General features: G+C 39.3%; 1 protein-coding gene across 1 annotated transcript; it reads right to left on the minus strand.

Moving 5' to 3' along the window:
• Window positions 1-451: 451 nt before the first annotated feature.
• LOC119766376 (processed variable antigen-like) lies at window positions 452-1,477 on the minus strand (the record flags this gene model as incomplete). The annotated part of the gene is made up of 3 exons (XM_038250878.1): window positions 1,405-1,477; window positions 911-990; window positions 452-505 (listed from the first exon to the last, which is right to left on the minus strand). Coding segments are annotated over exons 1-3 (207 nt in total), but the record flags the coding sequence as incomplete, so codon positions are not given.
• Between the last annotated feature and the right edge of the window lie 21,421 nt (window positions 1,478-22,898).

Below are 22,898 nucleotides of genomic sequence, written 5' to 3' on the forward strand. Positions count from 1 at the left end.
GTTATTCGTAAAACTGTGGTTTAATCGGAACGCGAGTGTGGTGTTCTTATTTGGAATCCGGACGGCGCTCATGGATCACCTGGGCGTTGGAGTACCTGCGCTGGAGTCGCAGTACGATCTGCTGGTCTGCGGGTAATACCCCCTGGCGTCGTGGTTTCTTATCGTGTTGGGACTTGGCTCCGAACTTCATCATCCACTTGAGCTATCGAAGAAACCCCGGGAAGGACCAAACCCCAACAGACTCTTTTGACTCTTTTGGCTCTTTTGACTCTTTTGACTCTTTTGACTCTTTTGACTCTTTTGACTCTTTTGACTCTTTTGACTCTTTTGACTCTTTTGACTCTTTTGACTCTTTTGACTCTTTTGACTCTTTTGACTCTTTTGACTCTTTTGACTCTTTTGGTTCTTTTGACTCTTTTGACTCTTTTGACTCTTTTGACTCTTTTGACTCTTTTGACTCTTTTGACTCTTTGGACTCTTTTGACTCTTTTGACTCTTTTGACTCTTTTGACTCTTTTGACTCTTTTGACTCTTTTGACTCTTTTGACTCTTTTGACTCTTTTGACTCTTTTGACTCTTTTGACTCTTTTGACTCTTTTGACTCTGTTGACTCTGTTGACTCTGTTGTCTCTGTTGACTCTGTTGACTCTGTTGACTCTGTTGACTCTGTTGACTCTTTTGACACTTTTGACTCTTTTGACTATTTTGACTCTTTTGACTCTTTTGACTCTTTTGACTCTTTTGACTCTTTTGACTCTTTTGACTCTTTTGACTCTTTTGACTCTTCTGACTTTTCTGACTCTTTTGACTCTTTTTACTCTTTTGACTCTTTTGACTCTTTTGACGCTTTTGACTCGTTTGACTCTTTTGACTCGTTTGACTCTTTTGACTCTTTTGACTCTTTTGACTCTTTTGACTCTTTTGACTCTTTTGACTCTTTTGACTCTTTTGACTCTTTTGACTCTTTTGACTCTTTTGACTCTTTGGACTCTTTTGACTCGTTTCACTTGTTTGACTCGTTTCACTTGTTTGACTCGTTTGACTCGTTTGACTTGTTTGACTCGTTTGACTTGTTTGACTTGTTTGACTTTTTTGACTCTTTCTACACTTTTTTTAGATAACGGCAATGTTTTTTCTTAAGATTTAATGTATTTTCCTGATGGACCACACTACTATCCAGCAGAGAAAAAAGGGGAAAACCAATCTTCTTAGCGATATTGCTTCGAGCGTCGTATTTCGTGCAGCTTCCCAACGAGGAACTACTTATATAAAATACGACAGACAGCGGAAGCTGCTTGGGCGAAATGCAAAATCAGCGAATCTGGGCGAAAAACGGGAAAGGAAGGAAATCGACGTCAATGGGAAAACCCATTTTCCGGGATAGGTAAACGACCAACCCCTCACCCCCTTCTGTGGATCGTTCGATTTGATGCTTCCAGCGATTTATTTGCCGCTTTACTGTCTCTTTATTGTTCATCTTTCACAAGTTTACAAGCGATTTTCGGGACGATGGCGGGGGCTGGTACGTACGACGATAGTGCGGGATGGTCGAACTAGTGAAGAGTTGGATGATTGACTAAATTGATGGGCTGTTTTTGGCAAGTGTTCAAGTTTTTCGGGATGCTCGGAAACCACTATAAAAGAACTCTTTGAAGCAATGTTGGCATGGGAATGCTGACAAAGGTCTCAGTTTTCGTGTAGATCAGGAAAGTTTGCGATAAAACGTGAAATTCTGATTACTAGACTAGCACCCTCAGAAATTCACGATATTCTAATTTTAGGGTTTTGTTGATCCTACTTTTGATGTGCCTAATTTGATTTAAAAAAATGCAAATAGCAGTTAACAAGTAATATTAAAAGTTTTTCAATGTTAATTTCTATCTTTAGTATTTTTTTCTGCTCCCTATTTTTTTTGGAAAAAGTCTGGAAAAGGGGAAGACAAAAGCTTTAAATAAAAATAGTATTAGTAAAAGCAGAACAACTTCTCTATGTAGCCGCCATATTGGTCGCCACTTTGAATATCTCGCTTCCCTTAAGGAATCCGGCTTCGTTACCGCGATATTCAAACTCTAGTCTGGATCCATCAAAACATGATTTTCCGTTATTCATGCCATTTTCAGCTTTCGTGCTTGACTATTAGCATTATCCAATTTAAAAAAATGCGTTCGTGAACTGATATCATCTTTACGAGGAAAAAAATAAATTAAAGCTGAGTAATTATTGAGAGTTTTGCTTTTTTTCGTGGTCTTATTTTTTATTAGGATAAAGCTTTATTTATTTTTTAGTTTTAGAATGCCTTTACTTAAAAATAAATTTTTGATAAGTTTCAAAGCATAAATAGTAAAATTTTCACAAATTTACGCATTCTTTTAAATAAATCTCATATTTTCATAATGTGCAATATGGGGAAAAAACGAAGCGAAATTTTGTATCCATTTTCACTTTATTAGAGTTTTAATTGTTAAACAAAAAACAACAAAAATACAGTTTTTTACTAAAATACTCAAATTTTCTAAATTTGCAATAAGTGTACCAAACAAAACTAAACTTTATAAGCATTTTCATTTTCCCAGAGTTTTTTTTGTGAAATACTAAAATTTCCATGAAATACCGTATTTTTCAAAAAGAAAAAACTTCATGTTTCAGAATTCGCAAATAGGGCGTCCAATTTTCCCGGCATTTGAATTTCCCGGGAAACAGGAAATTTTTTTTCAAAATCCTGAGAATTCCCGGGATCATCATGGAGAATTCCCGGGATCATAATGGATTAAAATCCATGTTTTTATTAAACTTGCATGTTTGTCAAGCTTAAAATCATAGAATCAGCACAATACTATTCATTGGTGGTAATCTACACTTCAACCTTAACAAGGATAGCAGTTTTTAGATAGCTCGAAAGATTTTTTGTTGTTCTTTGTTGAGCTTTGGTTTTTATATCTTGTATCTTATCCGATGTGATTCAAATTAAATAAATCTTTTTTATTTTTCATTACTGAAAAATAAAATAAATGTGAAATAAAAAGACAACAAATAAAATTATACCAGTTAAATTTTGGATAAGTTTAGACATTCATGTTGTATATAAAACATATTAATCAAGTTGTCTTAAGGTCATTACCGCCAACTAGGGAAAATCGGGACTACTAGGAGAATCGGGAGCTGTTCATTTGGAGATCAGTGTACTAATTTTTTGCTCTGTTCCTGTTTTAACCGAAATCAATCAACATAATTAAAACATTATGCAAAAAAAAATGACTAAAACAGCTGTCTTAATTCGATACATTTGTCATGATTTGCCAAAAATGTTTCATGAAAAATAATTTAAAATGATATTATTTTTTAAATTTAAAATCATAAATATACGTAGTCTATACAAAAATATGACCGAGCCACGTAGCCCAGTGGTAACGCTTCCGCCTCATAAGTGGTAGATCGGGGTTCAAATCCCGGCTCGGACCAACACAACTGGTGATCTTTTCCCTTCTGGAATCGATTGCTTAGTTAAGGGAAGGTAGTGTATCGTCACAAACTGGACCTTATCACGACACCTTAGGGAGGCGACCTATGGAATGTTAACATTAACCTTAACATGTTAACATTAAGTTGAGAATGAAACTGCCACTGAATCCGCTTTGTAAATGCCGGCCCCGATACTCTTCAAGGGTGTTCCCCTCAGGAACTGGGAAAGATTTACTTTTTACTTTATACAAAAATATATAAAATTTGATAAAAAATATATATATTTAGAGCGCTAGGCAATTTACGGATCGGTATTTTTTAACAAGTTTGCTTCATAAGTCAAATAAATGCTGATACCTTGTTTGAATAGGTCCTATTAACATATGAAAACATAAAAGCTTGTAGGACCTTTTTTTTTAAATATACCCTGGATATATGCTTAATATTTTACTTTTATTTTTATCGTTGTTCATCTATTTCAATAACCTAAATTTCCAGACAAATTTTTTTATATTTTTTCCAATTTCGGGAATTCTCGGGACAAAATACAAAAAAAATCCCGGGATTCGGGAACTCCCGGTTTTGGATAAATCCCCCTGGAATTCCCGGGATGGACGTACTATTCGCAAAGCTAAATTTTGAATACATTTTCAATGAAAATACAAAACTTTTCCCAAATTACCGCATTTTTCCGAAACACTAAAACTTTTATATTTTGCTATATGGGTATCAAACGAAGCGAAATTTTGAATGTTTTTTCACTTATTTTACTATATTTTTTTATTTTTTGTTTTAGAAAAATACGGTACTCAGTATTTTATCTAATGAAGTGAAAATTCTGACAAAATTTCGTTTCATTTAATAACAAATTATTTGTAACAAAAACTATGGCATGGCATTCTGTGAAAAATTGTATTTAACAAAAAAATCTGAAATACAGTGGACTCTCTCGTTGACGATATTGAAGGGTCCGTAAAGAGCGGGAGTTATCAAATTATAGAATGAAAATCAAAGCAATCTATTTGATGGGACTGAGAAATTTATTGACAACTGAAGCAGTATTGATATCGATAAGATCGACAGCCGGAGAGTCCACTGTAGTTTCCACTGCATACAAAAATTCACTTCGATCGATATCCATACTGCGGACTATATAAATTTGGATATTAAAAAAAAATGATTTTTTTATTAATTGTTATTATTGATTATTAACTCCCAAAACTTCATGGTCCATTTCCTCTCTTCTTGTGAACAATTATTCAAACAAAATATGTTTCATGAATGGAGTATATCTTCTTAAAATGTCGACATGGTTTATGAATGTCCCCCTTTCAAAAAACCCTTCCCCAACACCAGCTTTATTTCTGTTCGTTTGGGCCAATTTGCTCAAAACTCGTTATTTTTTTCCGGGTGTCCATTTTTCACCCCCTCGAGTTATCCATGAACCAAAGTGCACAGCTGACTGCTCTTTCTAGATGCGTCATCCTTCCTGTCGGTTTGCCAGATGAAATCTCATTCAAGTGCATCAAAGGCAGATCAAAGTTGAGGCTGAGGAAACCTTTTTGCGTGCCAATCCAGCCCCCGTTGCAATTGCTCACACATACACACAGGGCTCATTTTTTTTTCTGTGAATGTGTGAAAACCGGATCCGGATGCCAATTGGGAAAGTTTCTGCGAATAGGGTCGTCTACTAAGTCGGTTTTAATTAGCCTCATCGGCCTTGCCGATGATGATGACGTTAATTGGCTTAATCCATGCTATTAATTTCTCCAAATTTTTCCTGTTGAGATTTTTTTAAGGAGAAACTTTATCATAATAAAGCTCAACCTGGTACATGGAAAGTTCAAACAGCTAAAAACCAACGCCAAAGGCGCACTTTGGTGCAAAAAAATGTCGGAAAAACCAAAATTGTCCTTGTTCAGCACGAGACGAGAAGACAGGGCACGAAGCAGCCGCAAAAAAAGCGAACTTTTGTCTCTGGGCAATTTGCGCAGTAAATAACGTGTAACATTCCGCATGGCTGGTCCTGGCTGGCAAGGCTGTTCCTCTTCATCATCCTTGTCGTCGTCGTCGTTGGTGTTATTGTGACTGTGGTGGTACAGGCCAGGATGGAGATATTATTCGGGTGTTCAGCTGATTTTTTTGTCGCGAAATGTTTCGTATGTGGGTGTGTGTGTATCCGAGGTCCGGAAAACTGTTACGGATGCCAGATGACCGACATATAAAATTTATATGCATCGGGCCTGCGAGCGCCAACAAGTTAAATTCACTTTTCATGGGGCGCTCTGGAGCGCCAAGTTGATGGCGGTGATGATGGTGGACCGACGCAGGGTTTTCCGATCCGGAAGTCCGGACTCGAGAGAGGGCTAATGGCTGGAAGCTGGAAAAAGTCAGAAGGGTGGCATTCTGGGTAAGTTTGCGATGTAACTGAAATTTTAAAGGTCCCTCAACACGGCTTAATTTTTGGCTAGAAAAATTAATCTACTAAGCCTCGATCGTTCTTTAAAGATATTGAAAAATAATCAAATTTGATAATGAAACATTTCGTCAGTTGTGTGACCATTTAGTATTTTTCGAGAAAAATCCCAAAATTCGCAAACAGTCTGAAAGTGCCTTTTTTGAATAAAAGAGAAAACATAAGTTATACAATGTGTTTTGAAATAGTTTTCAATTAATTGTACAAATTTCAACTAACGGCAATATTTTTCAACCTCCAGATTTTTGGGGAAACATTGCACAGTAGGATGACAAGAAAAAAAAATAAAATTTTGCAAAAACTTGGGGCCAAATCGGTCAAGAGTTAAGGGTTTTTTTTTCGTTGAAGTTTGTATGGGAAAATTATAAAAACTGTATGAGGAAAAGTAAAAAATTCAAAATTCAAGTCACCCTAATTGCACAATGATCGCAAAATTAAGTGGAAAATGGATTTTCCGAAAAATGGTGCAGTTTTTGCTTTGGTGCCTTCAGAAGAATTGCTGGATTGCATTGCAAGCGGCAACTTATAGTCAGGTTGAAAGTACGGGTGGTTCACGATTAGGGTGATTTTGAAAATCTAACTTTACCGGAATATTCTTGAGATTTTTTTGTCTTCTAGATTTTTTTTGGGCATGCGAGCCACACTGTGATATACGCCATCTACTAACAAATTTACTGAAAGCATCTGCGCAAACCTCCAAAAACATTTTTTTGAACGTATTCAGGGTTAAGTTTTAGAGAAAAGTGATGTTCGGAGCACTTCCAAAGCTTAAAAAACAAACATTTTCGTTTTTTGAAAAGTCTGTTAAGGGTCAATAGTTACAGCCAATTAAATTTTACATACAAACCGAATAACGCTTAAAATTTGACCTGCGCCTTTTCGAGATATTTAAGTTTCATATTTGCAGGGCTGCAAAGTCGGGTCATATTTCAAGCGACTCCGACTCCGACATCGGCTTTCTGGGATTAGCCGACTCCAACTCCGACTCCGGCTCCGGCTTTCAGATCCAACCGACTCCGACTCCAACTCTAACTCCGGCCCACCAACTCTAGCCGACTCCGACTTCAGTTTCAAAAAATGGTTGGCTCCGATTCCGACTCCGACTCCATATATTTTTTAATATTTCAAAAGTTAGTTTACTATTATTTCGAAAACATTGATAAATAGGATTATTTAAAAACGATTTAAGTGGAAAAAACGGAAAACAAGTTTCTAGTTTTACAAGTTTTAGACGTTATTGAAACAAAAATGAAAAAACGCCAGTTTTGAAGGCATTTTCAGAAGAGCAGTTTGATAAGTAAATTTGGATTTATTTACTTAACCTCAAATTTTCATTAAATTGATCCCGATTTGTCCCAAAGGATGATGTTTTGATTAAAATGAATGATGTTTCGATACCCTGGTCAAAGGAAGTTGTCTATTTAGGTCTCATACTTGACTCAAAACTATTGTTTCGGCAGCATGTAGATAAAATATTGAACAAGTGCAGTATTCTCATCAGGTGTTTGTATCCGTTAATTAACAGAAAATCAAAGCTATCTTTGAAAAATAAGCTAGCAGTTTACAAACAAATAATTTACCCCGTTATTGAGTATTCAGTACCTGTTTGGGAGTGTTACGCTAGAACTCATAAATTGAAGCTCCAGCGTGTCCAAAACAAGGTACTCAAAATGGTTTTGAATGTTCCTGGCTGGACAAGATCAAGTGAGGTTCATGAATTAGCAGAAGTAAAAATGTTGGATCAGAAGATTCAAGAAAAATGTTTGAAATTCAGGGAAAAATGTGCTATTTCTGAATACCCCTTGATTCAAGGATTGGTTTAGTTTATTGTAAGTTTAAGTTTAAGTTAGTTTTAAGTTAGGTTATGTTTTCTTAACATTTTTTCCTCATTGTACCTAGTGTTACAAAAATGATAAATCATATACTTTTAAAGTTAAGAAAATGAACAGTGTTTAAATCACGAAAAGCAAACTAAAGAGCCACAGCTGACCACTTATTATGTAAACCAAATGTAATTATTATAAGAAAGATTCAATAAAGTATATTTAATTAAAAAAATTCATTAAATTGATTAAAAGCTAAAATATTAAATTGTTATTTTTTAATGATCATTAAAAGAAAGCTAGCCTTAATGATTAATTTAAACCAAAAAATACAATTTGCTCACTTTTAAGTTGACATTTATAAGAAGCACAGTGACTATCATAGTCACCTTGTATTTTTAAATAACAATTTTAAACGAAACTATTTTTTAAAGCTCCATTGAAATTTTTAAGGCGTACCGTAAACCGGGGTGACTTTGATAAGATTTCGATTTGTTTTTAGAATATTTTCCAACAAGTAAGGTTTTTCTCAAGATTATTATTTTTAAAACATGTACTGGGGTAGGCCACACAAAGTCCATGCACTATTTCGGAAAAAAAGTTGTTTCAATAATGTTTGGAAAAAAAGTTACGTTAAAAATTCTTAGTTTTAATTTCGGGGTGACTTTGAGTCATAGTTTTCTTGTTAAAACCATATTTAAGATGTTAATTGTACTCTTCATTTTGCGCAAACCTATCAAAGTCCCCCCCTGCTATCAAAGTCACCCCGTTTTACGGTACATGGACATCACGCCAAGGCTGAAGAAAGTTATTATTACAAATCAATGTATCTAAAAAAAATCTTCGTAGTAAGAACGCTTAAAGGGTCCTTTTCAAATATCCGTGACCTAGAAAACATTTTACCACGAAATTTTGGATTTATTTGAATTTTTATTTTTTTAATAAAATTAAAAGAAGGCGGGCGATACTTCTTGCATCTTCACCTAAAACGAAGCTTTATGAATGGTCGTGCGCCTCCATGAAAATATATGAAAAAACTTAGAATTGGAAAAAAAACAAAAATCCACAGGATAAATATTTTCTAGGTCACGGATATTTTTTTTATCTTGAAATCCTGTCCTATCCTGAAATCTTGAGATTTGTTCAACGATAATTTGCAACAATATCAAAATAGTTTGCCTAAGGATCAACATTCTCAGACACTTTTAATTTTTTGTACAAAGTTATAAACAAAACGCGTATGTTGAGTTCCAAGTAATAGATTGTTATAATCGTTGAATATTTGTTGGAAGAGTTATCCTGTCAGTGATTTTTTTGTTTTCGATTTCCATAAATATTGATTATTATTTATATTTTTTGATGCACCTCGTAACTTTTTTCTCGAACATTGATTTACTTAAAACCATCAAGACATTCGCTATCGGGGTATAAGATGTGTGTGTACTTTTTCAGAAAGAACTAGATTGAATTTGGTCAAATTTGAGTTTAAAGGGTTCATAAATATTAGCAAAAGGATGCAGTCAAAAATCATTAAATATTTCTGACTACAAAACCAATTTTTTTTTTGAGTTATGATGATACTACATACTTGTGTAAGAGCTGATTATCAGGTTATCATTTAGTGATCTCTAAAAAAAAATGGCAACGCAGCGCATGCAAATTGAAAAAAAAATTAAAATATAAGAAGTTTTGTAAATTAATCTGTTTTATAGCAAATACTAAAAAATAAAAAATTAAAATAATTATTGTTGAATTTAAGATAACTCCGACTCCGACTCCAACTCCGGGTAATCAGAAACGGCAGGTGCTCTGGAATCGGTCTCAAAGTTGCCAAAGTATCAACTTATTAGCGTAAAACCTTCCTTGGACTTATACGAACTGATTCGTGTTCGAACAAAACCGGCAAAATTGTTTATATGTTTAAAAAAGATTATAATTGATAATTCTTTAATGAAATTACTCCCCTTACATATTTAACCTTCAAGTTGAACAATATTACAAAATTTAAAAAAAAGCAATTCCAATTCTGAATTTTGATAAGATCGCGAAAATTGAAGATGAATTTCTGAACATTTTTTTTGTCTTTTGCTAAGAACTTGTCTTTCAATTTAGGACGAAGCAACGATTTTTTTTATAAATAAAATTATTGAACTTCGTTTTGGAACGCCTGCTGTAGAAGACGCCAGTTAAGGAGTAATGACATAGGAATAAATTGAAGGTTGCTTCCGCAAACCACACCAGTAAAGCCTCCGTGCCAGCACTTTATGCTTTTCTATTAGGGAGGTCGGTCATTTGGAGGAAAACATTCGCACGATAAAAAAAGTCCAAGTTTGCCTTCCTCAAAAAGTGCATTTTCATGAGAAAATTGGTATGATCTAGAAACCAAAAATTGGATAGCAAAATTTAATAAACTGCACTTTCCTGCTTCAAAGCTTTGTGCTCCGTTCTAATTCCTCCCCGGAGAATGCAAATCCTGAATTTTACCCAATTTGGTTGGCTTCACCGAGCGAAGCCATTCGTTTGTGTCGTTCCTGGTGAATCCGTCCCCCCAAAAGTTGCCTTCGTCTGTGAGCACAAATTTGAAAACTTCCAATCAAACATTTGTCGAGTGGGTGGTCGGTATACTGTTTCCAAAATAGCTTCCCCCAACTTTTCACGTTGTCGCACAGTCGCAATGCATAGTAATGACCTCGTATTGTGTGTGCCCTCTCTGCAAATCCCAAACTCCAAAGGGGGGTGGTTAAAGCGGACGCAGTCGTTTTGTTTTAACAGCTCCCCTGCTGGTTGGGGGGTCAAATTTTCCACGCTGCTTGATGACGAAAACGTAGCAGCGCATTTTCCCCCACCATCAGTCAGTAGTCAGCATTGTCACACCACACCACATCACACTTTGGCCACTTTGGTGAATGGGAAATGAGCTTTCCCACGACCCATCACGCGATTTTGACTTTGCTGCGCTAAGGGGGCGCTCATGATGTTGCAACTTTACACTGCGGCATCAGCTCACCGCATAAGCAGGCACACTCATCCTTTGTTGGGGTGGAAGGATGCTTGTTTCAAGCAGAATTGCCAACTCTTTAAAGTTTAACGTTGGGGTTGAACTTGTGTGGCGATTGTGATCTTTATTGTCAACCCTTACCAATTAATTTGAATTACATCAAATGCAGATTAATTTTTAAGTTAAAATTAATTGAAATCTAACAGGAAAGGATCACTTTAAACCTTGAAAGTCTCGAATAAAATGTCGATTTTGTACCACCCTTGGTTGACCAACCTTATTCTAAGATGCAATCACGTGAAAATAATCGTACCAGTCCAATCCAATCTAATCCAAAAATGCTGTGTTATACAAACCAACCCTTACTCTGTAACCGTAACCAAAGCTGATACCCAAAAACAGATCTTTTGCTAGCATCGAATTATCCCAAGCTTTTATCCGATGCACCGTACTAAATTTCAAAACTTCGACATTTGATTTAAATTCTAAAAATCTGCCAGTGCAAAATGGCGCATGAAGCGCACAAAACTAAGTTCATTTGTCAACAACCAAGTTAAAACAAACATCAATCTTGCCCCACAGCCAGCCAGTCAGTCCGAGCAAACGGCAACTCAGTCCAATTCTGCAAATTGCTTTCAGTCCGGCTCACACTCCCAGTTTTGGGGTGGTCACCCCGGAATGGCTTTGAAACTGTTTCGAAACTTTTTAATTTCTTTCAAAAAGTCCAACGATTCGTACACGACACGGGCTTAAAAGCAGCAACTAAACGAAAGAACGATAGAGCGAGAAAAAAAAACACCACTGAACCCGTTCTAATTTCATCGCATAGTGGTGCTCATCCCAGGCATAAAATATCATCACTTCGTCCGCCCAGCCCCTCTTCACAGAACATCCTTTTTTTTACGTCGCCTCCGTGTCCTTCCAGTTCGCACTCGTCCCAAACATTATTCACGCGGGTAGATCCTTTCCTCCCTCTTCCTTTTCCACCAATTTCAGAACTTATGATGCTGCTGTTGGCATAGTTGTCTGATATTGTACAAAGTATGACTATAAATTAAAATCTTAAAAAATTTGTACAAAGTTGTATGTCTGGCAGGTGTAGCACTCCCTCTTAACTCCACCCAATTTGCTAATTTTCACTATTTAAACAACTCATTTTGTAAAACTGTTGATAGAAACTTGCTTGTTCACTTCCTATTGAGCTTTTTTATCAATCGATTTTAATTGATAACGCTTTTAATGAGCTGTAATTGAACGTCATGAATGGCAACATAAGAGGCACGATGAAGTTCATTTTTAAAGCAGGATTATAGCCTTACCTCAGTGAGGAAGGCAAAACACCCGGAGTCCTCCATTAGTTTGATTATTTCCCGGGATTTCCAAAAATATTCATCATCCGATCATCCAATTTTAAAAAGTTCTACAGTCATTCGGAACACCCACAAATTCGGAACACTTTTGTGGTAATTTGTCAATAGGATGCAAAATGCAACATTTCTGTCGTCCCTGCTATTTTGGGACCTTTATTTGGACATTCTCTTGCTATTTCACCAGTAAAAATAGTACTTATTGCACAAAAAAACTAATTTCAAGACGATTTTATCCAGAGCAGCAAAACACTGCCTCAAAATTGCCTATTCCATAATTGTGGGATGTTATTGTGCCTCCCACAATTGTGGAACACCTGAATTTAATTGATATTTTCACAAAAAAAAGTTATAATACCATGTTTAAAACATCACTAAGCATGAGTTTTATTGGTTTCAAAGTGTGAAGTCATTTTTTTGTAAAGAAATATGTACTCCTGGAGAGAAAAAAAAGTTTGTTTACATCGTAAGAAAAAAGTGTTCCGAATTTGTGGATTTCAAGGGTCAATGTTTTTCTTCATAAACTTGATATAAAACGTAAAAATGTGCAGCCGGTCTATACCTCAATCGAAAGATCGCAAGAAAAGCTTTCACATGAAGGTAAAAATATATCATTTTGTTCAATTATAATTATATAATAGCATCAATGGATATGGTAGACTACTATATGAATGTGTTGGGATGTTCATGGTCATCCAAGGACTCCCTGGAGTTAAGATCTACGAGTCTACCGCCGTAACAAGCAAGAGGTCGTCTTATTTTGACCCCGGATCTTGTGTGTATAGCATCAGTGCATATGGTAGACTACTGTATGAATGTGTTGGGATGTTCATGGTCATCCAAGGACTCCTGGAGTTAAGATCTACGAGTCTACCGCCGTAACAAGCAAGAGGTCGTCGGATTTTGACCCCGGATCATGTGCGTATATCATCAGTGGATATGGTAGACTACTATATGAATGTGTTTGGATGTTCATGGTCATCCAAGGACTCCCTGGAGTTAAGATCTACGAGTCTACCGCCGTAACAAGCAAGAGGTCGTCTTATTTTGACCCCGGATCTTGTGCGTATAGCATCAGTGGATATGGTAGACTACTGTATGAATGTGTTGGGATGTCCATGGTCATCCGAGGACTCCCTGGTGTTAAGATCTACGAGTCTACCGCCGTAGCAAGCAAGAGGTCGTCTTATTTTGACCCCGGATCTTGTGTGTATAGCATCAGTGCATATGGTAGACTACTGTATGAATGTGTTGGGATGTTCATGGTCATCCAAGGACTCCCTGGAGTTAAGATCTACGAGTCTACCGCCGTAACAAGCAAGAGGTCGTCGGATTTTGACCCCGGATCATGTGCGTATATCATCAGTGGATATGGTAGACTACTATATGAATGTGTTTGGATGTTCATGGTCATCCAAGGACTCCCTGGAGTTAAGATCTACGAGTCTACCGCCGTAACAAGCAAGAGGTCGTCTTATTTTGACCCCGGATCTTGTGCGTATAGCATCAGTGGATATGGTAGACTACTGTATGAATGTGTTGGGATGTCCATGGTCATCCGAGGACTCCCTGGTGTTAAGATCTACGAGTCTACCGCCGTAGCAAGCAAGAGGTCGTCTTATTTTGACCCCGGATCTTGTGTGTATAGCATCAGTGCATATGGTAGACTACTGTATGAATGTGTTGGGATGTTCATGGTCATCCAAGGACTCCCTGGAGTTAAGATCTACGAGTCTACCGCCGTAACAAGCAAGAGGTCGTCGGATTTTGACCCCGGATCATGTGCGTATAGCATCAGTGGATATGGTAGACTACTGTATGAATGTGTTGGGATGTTCATGGTCATCCGAGGACTCCCTGGAGTTAAGATCTACGAGTCTACCGCCGTAACAAGCAAGAGGTCGTCGGATTTTGACCCCGGATCATGTGCGTATAGCATCAGTGGATATGGTAGACTACTGTATGAATGTGTTGGGATGTTCATGGTCATCCGAGGACTCCCTGGAGTTAAGATCTACGAGTCTACCGCCGTAACATGCAAGAGGTCGTCGGATTTTGACCCCGGATCATGTGCGTATAGCATCAGTGGATATGGTAGACTACTATATGAATGTGTTGGGATGTTCATGGTCATCCAAGGACTCCCTGGAGTTAAGATCTACGAGTCTACCGCCGTAACAAGCAAGAGGTCGTCTTATTTTGACCCCGGATCTTGTGTGTATAGCATCAGTGCATATGGTAGACTACTGTATGAATGTGTTGGGTTGTTCATGGTCATCCAAGGACTCCCTGGAGTTAAGATCTACGAGTCTACCGCCGTAACAAGCAAGAGGTCGTCGGATTTTGACCCCGGATCATGTGCGTATAGCATCAGTGGATATGGTAGACTACTGTATGAATGTGTTGGGATGTTCATGGTCATCCGAGGACTCCCTGGAGTTAAGATCTACGAGTCTACCGCCGTAACAAGCAAGAGGTCGTCGGATTTTGACCCCGGATCATGTGCGTATAGCATCAGTGGATATGGTAGACTACTGTATGAATGTGTTGGGATGTTCATGGTCATCCGAGGACTCCCTGGAGTTAAGATCTACGAGTCTACCGCCGTAACAAGCAAGAGGTCGTCGGATTTTGACCCCGGATCATGTGCGTATAGCATCAGTGGATATGGTAGACTACTATATGAATGTGTTGGGATGTTCATGGTCATCCAAGGACTCCCTGGAGTTAAGATCTACGAGTCTACCGCCGTAACAAGCAAGAGGTCGTCTTATTTTGACCCCGGATCTTGTGTGTATAGCATCAGTGCATATGGTAGACTACTGTATGAATGTGTTGGGATGTTCATGGTCATCCAAGGACTCCCTGGTGTTAAGATCTACGAGTCTACCGCCGTAGCAAGCAAGAGGTCGTCTTATTTTGACCCCGGATCTTGTGTGTATAGCATCAGTGCATATGGTAGACTACTGTATGAATGTGTTGGGATGTTCATGGTCATCCAAGGACTCCCTGGAGTTAAGATCTACGAGTCTACCGCCGTAACAAGCAAGAGGTCGTCGGATTTTGACCCCGGATCATGTGCGTATATCATCAGTGGATATGGTAGACTACTATATGAATGTGTTTGGATGTTCATGGTCATCCAAGGACTCCCTGGAGTTAAGATCTACGAGTCTACCGCCGTAACAAGCAAGAGGTCGTCGGATTTTGACCCCGGATCATGTGCGTATAGCATCAGTGGATATGGTAGACTACTATATGAATGTGTTGGGATGTTCATGGTCATCCAAGGACTCCCTGGAGTTAAGATCTACGAGTCTACCGCCGTAACAAGCAAGAGGTCGTCTTATTTTGACCCCGGATCTTGTGTGTATAGCATCAGTGCATATGGTAGACTACTGTATGAATGTGTTGGGATGTTCATGGTCATCCAAGGACTCCCTGGTGTTAAGATCTACGAGTCTACCGCCGTAGCAAGCAAGAGGTCGTCTTATTTTGACCCCGGATCTTGTGTGTATAGCATCAGTGCATATGGTAGACTACTGTATGAATGTGTTGGGATGTTCATGGTCATCCAAGGACTCCCTGGAGTTAAGATCTACGAGTCTACCGCCGTAACAAGCAAGAGGTCGTCGGATTTTGACCCCGGATCATGTGCGTATATCATCAGTGGATATGGTAGACTACTATATGAATGTGTTTGGATGTTCATGGTCATCCAAGGACTCCCTGGAGTTAAGATCTACGAGTCTACCGCCGTATCAAGCAAGAGGTCGTCTTATTTTGACCCCGGATCTTGTGCGTATATCCTTGCTTACCACTTAAGCCAAACGGCGACCTATTGTTTGTTACGGCGGTAGACTCGTAGACTCATGGGAGTCCTTGGATGACCATGAACATCCCAACACATTCATACAGTAGTCTACCATATGCACTGATGCTATACACACAAGATCCGGGGTCAAAATAAGACGACCTTTGCTGCTACGGCGGTAGACTCGTAGATCTTAACTCCAGGGAGTCCTCGGATGACCATGGACATCCCAACACATTCATACAGTAGTCTACCATATCCACTGATGCTATACGCACATGATCCGGGGTCAAAATCCGACGACCTCTGCTTGTTACGGCGGTAGACTCGTAGATCTTAACTCCAGGGAGTCCTTGATGACCATGGACATCCCAACACATTCATATAGTAGTCTACCATATGCACTGATGCTATACGCATAAGATCCGGGGTCAAAATCCGACGACCTCTGCTCTTAACTCGGGGAGTCCGGATGACCATGAACATCCCAACACATTCATATAGTAGTCTACCATATCCACTGATGCTATACGCACATGATCCGGGGTCAAAATCCGACGACCTCTTGCTTGTTACGGCGGTAGACTCGTAGATCTTAACTCCAGGGAGTCCTCGGATGACCATGAACATCCCAACACATTCATACAGTAGTCTACCATATCCACTGATGCTATACGCACATGATCCGGGGTCAAAATCCGACGACCTCTTGCTTGTTACGGCGGTAGACTCGTAGATCTTAACTCCAGGGAGTCCTCGGATGACCATGAACATCCCAACACATTCATATAGTAGTCTACCATATCCACTGATGCTATACGCACATGATCCGGGGTCAAAATCCGACGACCTCTTGCTTGCTACGGCGGTAGACTCGTAGATCTTAACTCCAGGGAGTCCTTGGATGACCATGAACATCCCAACACATTCATACAGTAGTCTACCATATGCACTGATGCTATACACACAAGATCCGGGGTCAAAATAAGACGACCTCTTGCTTGCTACGGCGGTAGACTCGTAGATCTTAACACCAGGGAGTCCTCGGATGACCATGGACATCCCAACACATTCATACAGTAGTCTACCATATCCACTGATGCTATACGCACATGATCCGGGGTCAAAATCCGACGACCTCTTGCTTGTTACGGCGGTAGACTCGTAGATCTTAACTCCAGGGAGTCCTTGGATGACCATGAACAACCCAACACATTCATACAGTAGTCTACCATATGCACTGATGCTATACACACAAGATCCGGGGTCAAAATAAGACGACCTCTTGCTTGCTACGGCGGTAGACTCGTAGATCTTAACTCCAGGGAGTCCTCGGATGACCATGGACATCCCAACACATTCATACAGTAGTCTACCATATCCACTGATGCTATACGCACATGATCCGGGGTCAAAATCCGACGACCTCTTGCTTGTTACGGCGGTAGACTCGTAGATCTTAACTCCAGGGAGTCCTTGGATGACCATGAACATCCCAACACATTCATACAGTAGTCTACCATATCCACTGATGCTATACGCACAAGATCCGGGGTCAAAATCCGACGACCTCTTGCTTGTTACGGCGGTAGACTCGTAGATCTTAACTCCAGGGAGTCCTCGGATGACCATGGACATCCCAACACATTCATATAGTAGTCTACCATATCCACTGATGCTATACGCACATGATCCGGGGTCAAAATCCGACGACCTCTTGCTTGTTACGGCGGTAGACTCGTAGATCTTAACTCCAGGGAGTCCTTGGATGACCATGAACATCCCAACACATTCATATAGTAGTCTACCATATCCACTGATGATATACGCACATGATCCGGGGTCAAAATCCGACGACCTCTTGCTTGTTACGGCGGTAGACTCGTAGATCTTAACTCCAGGGAGTCCTTGGATGACCATGAACATCCCAACACATTCATACAGTAGTCTACCATATCCACTGATGCTATACGCACATGATCCGGGGTCAAAATCCGACGACCTCTTGCTTGTTACGGCGGTAGACTCGTAGATCTTAACTCCAGGGAGTCCTTGGATGACCATGAACATCCCAACACATTCATATAGTAGTCTACCATATCCACTGATGCTATACGCACATGATCCGGGGTCAAAATCCGACGACCTCTTGCTTGCTACGGCGGTAGACTCGTAGATCTTAACTCCAGGGAGTCCTTGGATGACCATGAACATCCCAACACATTCATACAGTAGTCTACCATATGCACTGATGCTATACACACAAGATCCGGGGTCAAAATAAGACGACCTCTTGCTTGCTACGGCGGTAGACTCGTAGATCTTAACACCAGGGAGTCCTCGGATGACCATGGACATCCCAACACATTCATACAGTAGTCTACCATATCCACTGATGCTATACGCACATGATCCGGGGTCAAAATCCGACGACCTCTTGCTTGCTACGGCGGTAGACTCGTAGATCTTAACTCCAGGGAGTCCTTGGATGACCATGAACATCCCAACACATTCATACAGTAGTCTACCATATGCACTGATGCTATACACACAAGATCCGGGGTCAAAATAAGACGACCTCTTGCTTGCTACGGCGGTAGACTCGTAGATCTTAACTCCAGGGAGTCCTCGGATGACCATGGACATCCCAACACATTCATACAGTAGTCTACCATATCCACTGATGCTATACGCACATGATCCGGGGTCAAAATCTGACGACCTCTTGCTTGTTACGGCGGTAGACTCGTAGATCTTAACTCCAGGGAGTCCTTGGATGACCATGAACATCCCAACACATTCATACAGTAGTCTACCATATCCACTGATGCTATACGCACAAGATCCGGGGTCAAAATCCGACGACCTCTTGCTTGTTACGGCGGTAGACTCGTAGATCTTAACTCCAGGGAGTCCTCGGATGACCATGGACATCCCAACACATTCATATAGTAGTCTACCATATCCACTGATGCTATACGCACATGATCCGGGGTCAAAATCCGACGACCTCTTGCTTGTTACGGCGGTAGACTCGTAGATCTTAACTCCAGGGAGTCCTTGGATGACCATGAACATCCCAACACATTCATATAGTAGTCTACCATATCCACTGATGATATACGCACATGATCCGGGGTCAAAATCCGACGACCTCTTGCTTGTTACGGCGGTAGACTCGTAGATCTTAACTCCAGGGAGTCCTTGGATGACCATGAACATCCCAACACATTCATACAGTAGTCTACCATATCCACTGATGCTATACGCACATGATCCGGGGTCAAAATCCGACGACCTCTTGCTTGTTACGGCGGTAGACTCGTAGATCTTAACTCCAGGGAGTCCTTGGATGACCATGAACATCCCAACACATTCATACAGTAGTCTACCATATCCATTGATGCTATACGCACATGATCCGGGGTCAAAATCTCACGACCTTTTGCTTGTTACGGCGGTAGACTCGTAGATCTTAACTCCAGGGAGTCCTTGGATGACCTTTAAGACCTTTAAGATACATAAAATTTTAGTAAACAAATAAATCAAAAATATGTTTTTAAATAAATTAATTTTAAACTTTTAATATTTATTTTTATAATCGTACAAAAATGCTAGCTGTGGACCCCCGAGAACTTGACAACTTTTTATACATTTGTATTGGTTGTTTCCGTTGTGCTTAAAGGAAATGGCTATGCACCAGGCGCTTCCATATTCTTGTAGATGGCTCATATAATTGGGAGGAGACGCATGGTTTTTTTAAATTGTTCGATTTTTATGTTAAAAATTTACCAGATTTGCATCAGTCCGCGTGGACATAAAATCAAATTCTGTCGAATGCATCGGATTCGGGGATGCCTTTTCTCTCAGGAACGGATGAGATATCGTCAATCCCTTGACACAAGTTTTGTTTTGTCGAGTAGTGTTATCGATTTTCCATGATTTTTTGAACATTGGCAGATCTGTAATCTGTTCCGAATATGAGGGATGACTGTACAATACTAAATATAGTTGTAAAAATAAATAGATTTTATAATGTTATCAAATTTTACACATTAAAATTTTTTATCAAAAGGCAGGAAAATGTTTTTTATTAAATTAATTAGTATAACCTCAATTGTCCCGCCCGTGTGGATCAATCGGACCGCGCACTGGACTCACAATCCAGAGGTTGACGGTTCGAATCCCGCGGCGGGCGCTCTAAAATTTTTTGTGTAAATATGGGTATTCGGCGCCGTCGCTCCGTGCCATACTTTCATACACTTAGGAGCCCAGGGCGGCGAAGTCCTTGTAGATAAAAGGAAGACACTAGTGGTTGGTACTAGCAATGGTGGCCGACAGCTATAAAGTCAACTTCGTTTAGTATAACCTCAAAAAAGGGGCCATCCATAAACCACGTAAACACATTAAAAGAAGAGGGTGTTCGGCTTTTGTCCACGCTCCATGCAAAAAAAAATGTGTGGAAAATTGTCCACGAGGGCGGGGGTTGATAAAGATTCCCAAAAAAAAGTGTCCACGTGGTTTATGGATGGTCCCTAAGAGTTTAGATAAAATTAAACGGAGTTTATAAAGAAAATAATTGATAATAATTTACTTCAAATGAATTGTGAATTGGAAGATTAAAAAAGGCCAAATTATTCAAAATTAAGGCACTTAATTGGTTTGAAAGACCGAAAGTAAAGTACCGTAAACCGGGGTGACATTGATAGGATTGATATTCATTTTTGGAATATTTTACAACTGCTAAGGTTTGTCTCTAGATTATTATTATTTTTAAACATATAGGATATGCCACAAAAAGTCCATCCATTTTGGAAAAAAATCATGATACTTTGAGAATACTAAAATAATGCTATTCACCAATTTTTTTTTTAATTATAGTTAATTGGCTTTTTATAGTTTTCAAAAATTTATGAAAACTTCTTCTTGAAGTACTTTGGACTCTTCTCTTTCACGGTCAGCATGATGCCATACCATTCCATACGTATTTAATTTGTACTCTTCCTTTTTGCGAAAAAAAATCAAACCCATCAAAATCACCTCGTTTTACGGTACCTCCATTTGAACCATTCATTATCTTTTTTTACTGTCTCTGAGGTATCTTAAAATCAAAGCCAATTTTATTCAAATTTTTGATGTCCCCCTCCTCCTGCCTTCCAAATAATTAGAAAGAAAAAAAATGTTACCGTAAACATGAACATTCATTGGAAAAAACTTTGACAATGGATTGTATACTATTGATAAACATTTAATTTTTTTTTTTTGTATTTTTAAATCGGATGGGACATTTTTGTACATTTTAAATTATTGGATCACGAATTGAAAATAGACAAAACACGTTAGGAAAAAAATAATGAATTAATTGTTATTCTTTGATCCGCAACCTGTTATAATGTTTTGAACATTTTGTAATTCTTCATGTTTGAAAAATTTAAAAATAAAGCTTAAAATTTTGAATAAAAAAAGAATGAATTTTACCAAACACATGTTTGTTTAATTTTATGCAAAAAAAACTCATTATTTTTAAAATCATAAACATTCATGAGACAGTAAAGCGTTAACTGGGTTGTTCTATCTGTTGTGCACGCGTTTTTATTGAGGTTCAGCACTTGTATTTGAGGGAAGAGCGCCCATTTTTACATTTATTTAGATTTGATCTACAATTTGAGGCATTTATAAACTTAATCTTTATGATCAATTGCTAAATAAGCTCCAGTCCGTGTAATTCCCAACTTAAGTCACCCTCCCCTTTCAAACACATAAACATCCCACAGCATCCCTCCCTCGTTCAGCTCCCAGTCCGCGCGCTAGAACATGATGGCGCCAAGCAGTCGGCGAATTAAGATTTGATTCGTCATGGTGGCGCCCCCAAACTTTTATTTTCAACATTCGCATCATCACCAAAGCCTCAGCAGCCAAGGGGACACTAGAAGAGAACGCGCGATGATGGCGGTGGTGGCAAACAAGGATATCCGTCCACCCCTAGGTGTATTAAAGATTCAGGATGGTGGTGGTGGATTAAGAGGTGGATTCTGGGACTTTTTCTCGGAAAGCTTTCAGCAGAGCGGGACTTTATTTTTTCTCGCGCTCTCTCTCTCGATCCAATCCTTAGAACACATACCATATTTTCATCGCTCCCCATTTTCGGCAGAGGGGTCGTCATTCTATTTGGGTTGGCCAGGTCGGAAGCCCCGGAATAGATGGAAATTCCGACGTGATTACCTTGATTTATTATCTCTCGAGATTTCTGTGGGAGCGAGGGGGGAGTGCTGTTTTTGTGAATCAATTTGGCCTATCAAGTCAAACATTGAAGGGCTCGAGACGGGCGCTTTTGCTGATTAGAGGAAGTTTCGCGAAGCAGCTCAATTTCGACGCGGTCACAGTCAGCACGTCCCGTAATGGCTGCCATTTCCGTGCGACACTTCCGGGTGGAACGGAACCAGTTAGCACCATCAAGCGAAGAAAAAAAAGGACAATCTTGCACGTTTCGCGCATTAAAGCACCACACACGCATGTGACACATTTCACGACGGGCCGGGCGCGTGGTTACAATGACGGTGATGATTATTATATGTTAGTAGTTAATAGCAATGATGAGGGGGTCATTAGGTTCTGTTCGAATTCGAATGATGAGGATAATTTCTATTTTGGATTTTCGCCCACTCATGGTGTTCCGGGACACGCCCCGTTTTCGACTGTGCGGGCTAAATTTACTCTTTCCTTATGTGAAAGCATATCAAGCTGCCGCATGAATATGAAGATAAACGAAACATTTCCTCCCGCGGCAGCCATCAATTTACGGACACGTGGAGTAGGAGTGCACGGAGAGAAAATTAACTCAAGTTGAGCAGGATATTTTTTCAGTTTAACAAATGATCAGCCAATTCGTCCGATTGAAATGTGGTCAATGGAAACCTTTTTGGGAAATCTTGCGGACTTCCCGATAAAAAATATTGATAAG

Source organism: Culex quinquefasciatus, chromosome 2, assembly GCF_015732765.1.
Source record: "Culex quinquefasciatus strain JHB chromosome 2, VPISU_Cqui_1.0_pri_paternal, whole genome shotgun sequence".
In the NCBI taxonomy this organism is placed as follows: domain Eukaryota; kingdom Metazoa; phylum Arthropoda; class Insecta; order Diptera; family Culicidae; genus Culex; species Culex quinquefasciatus.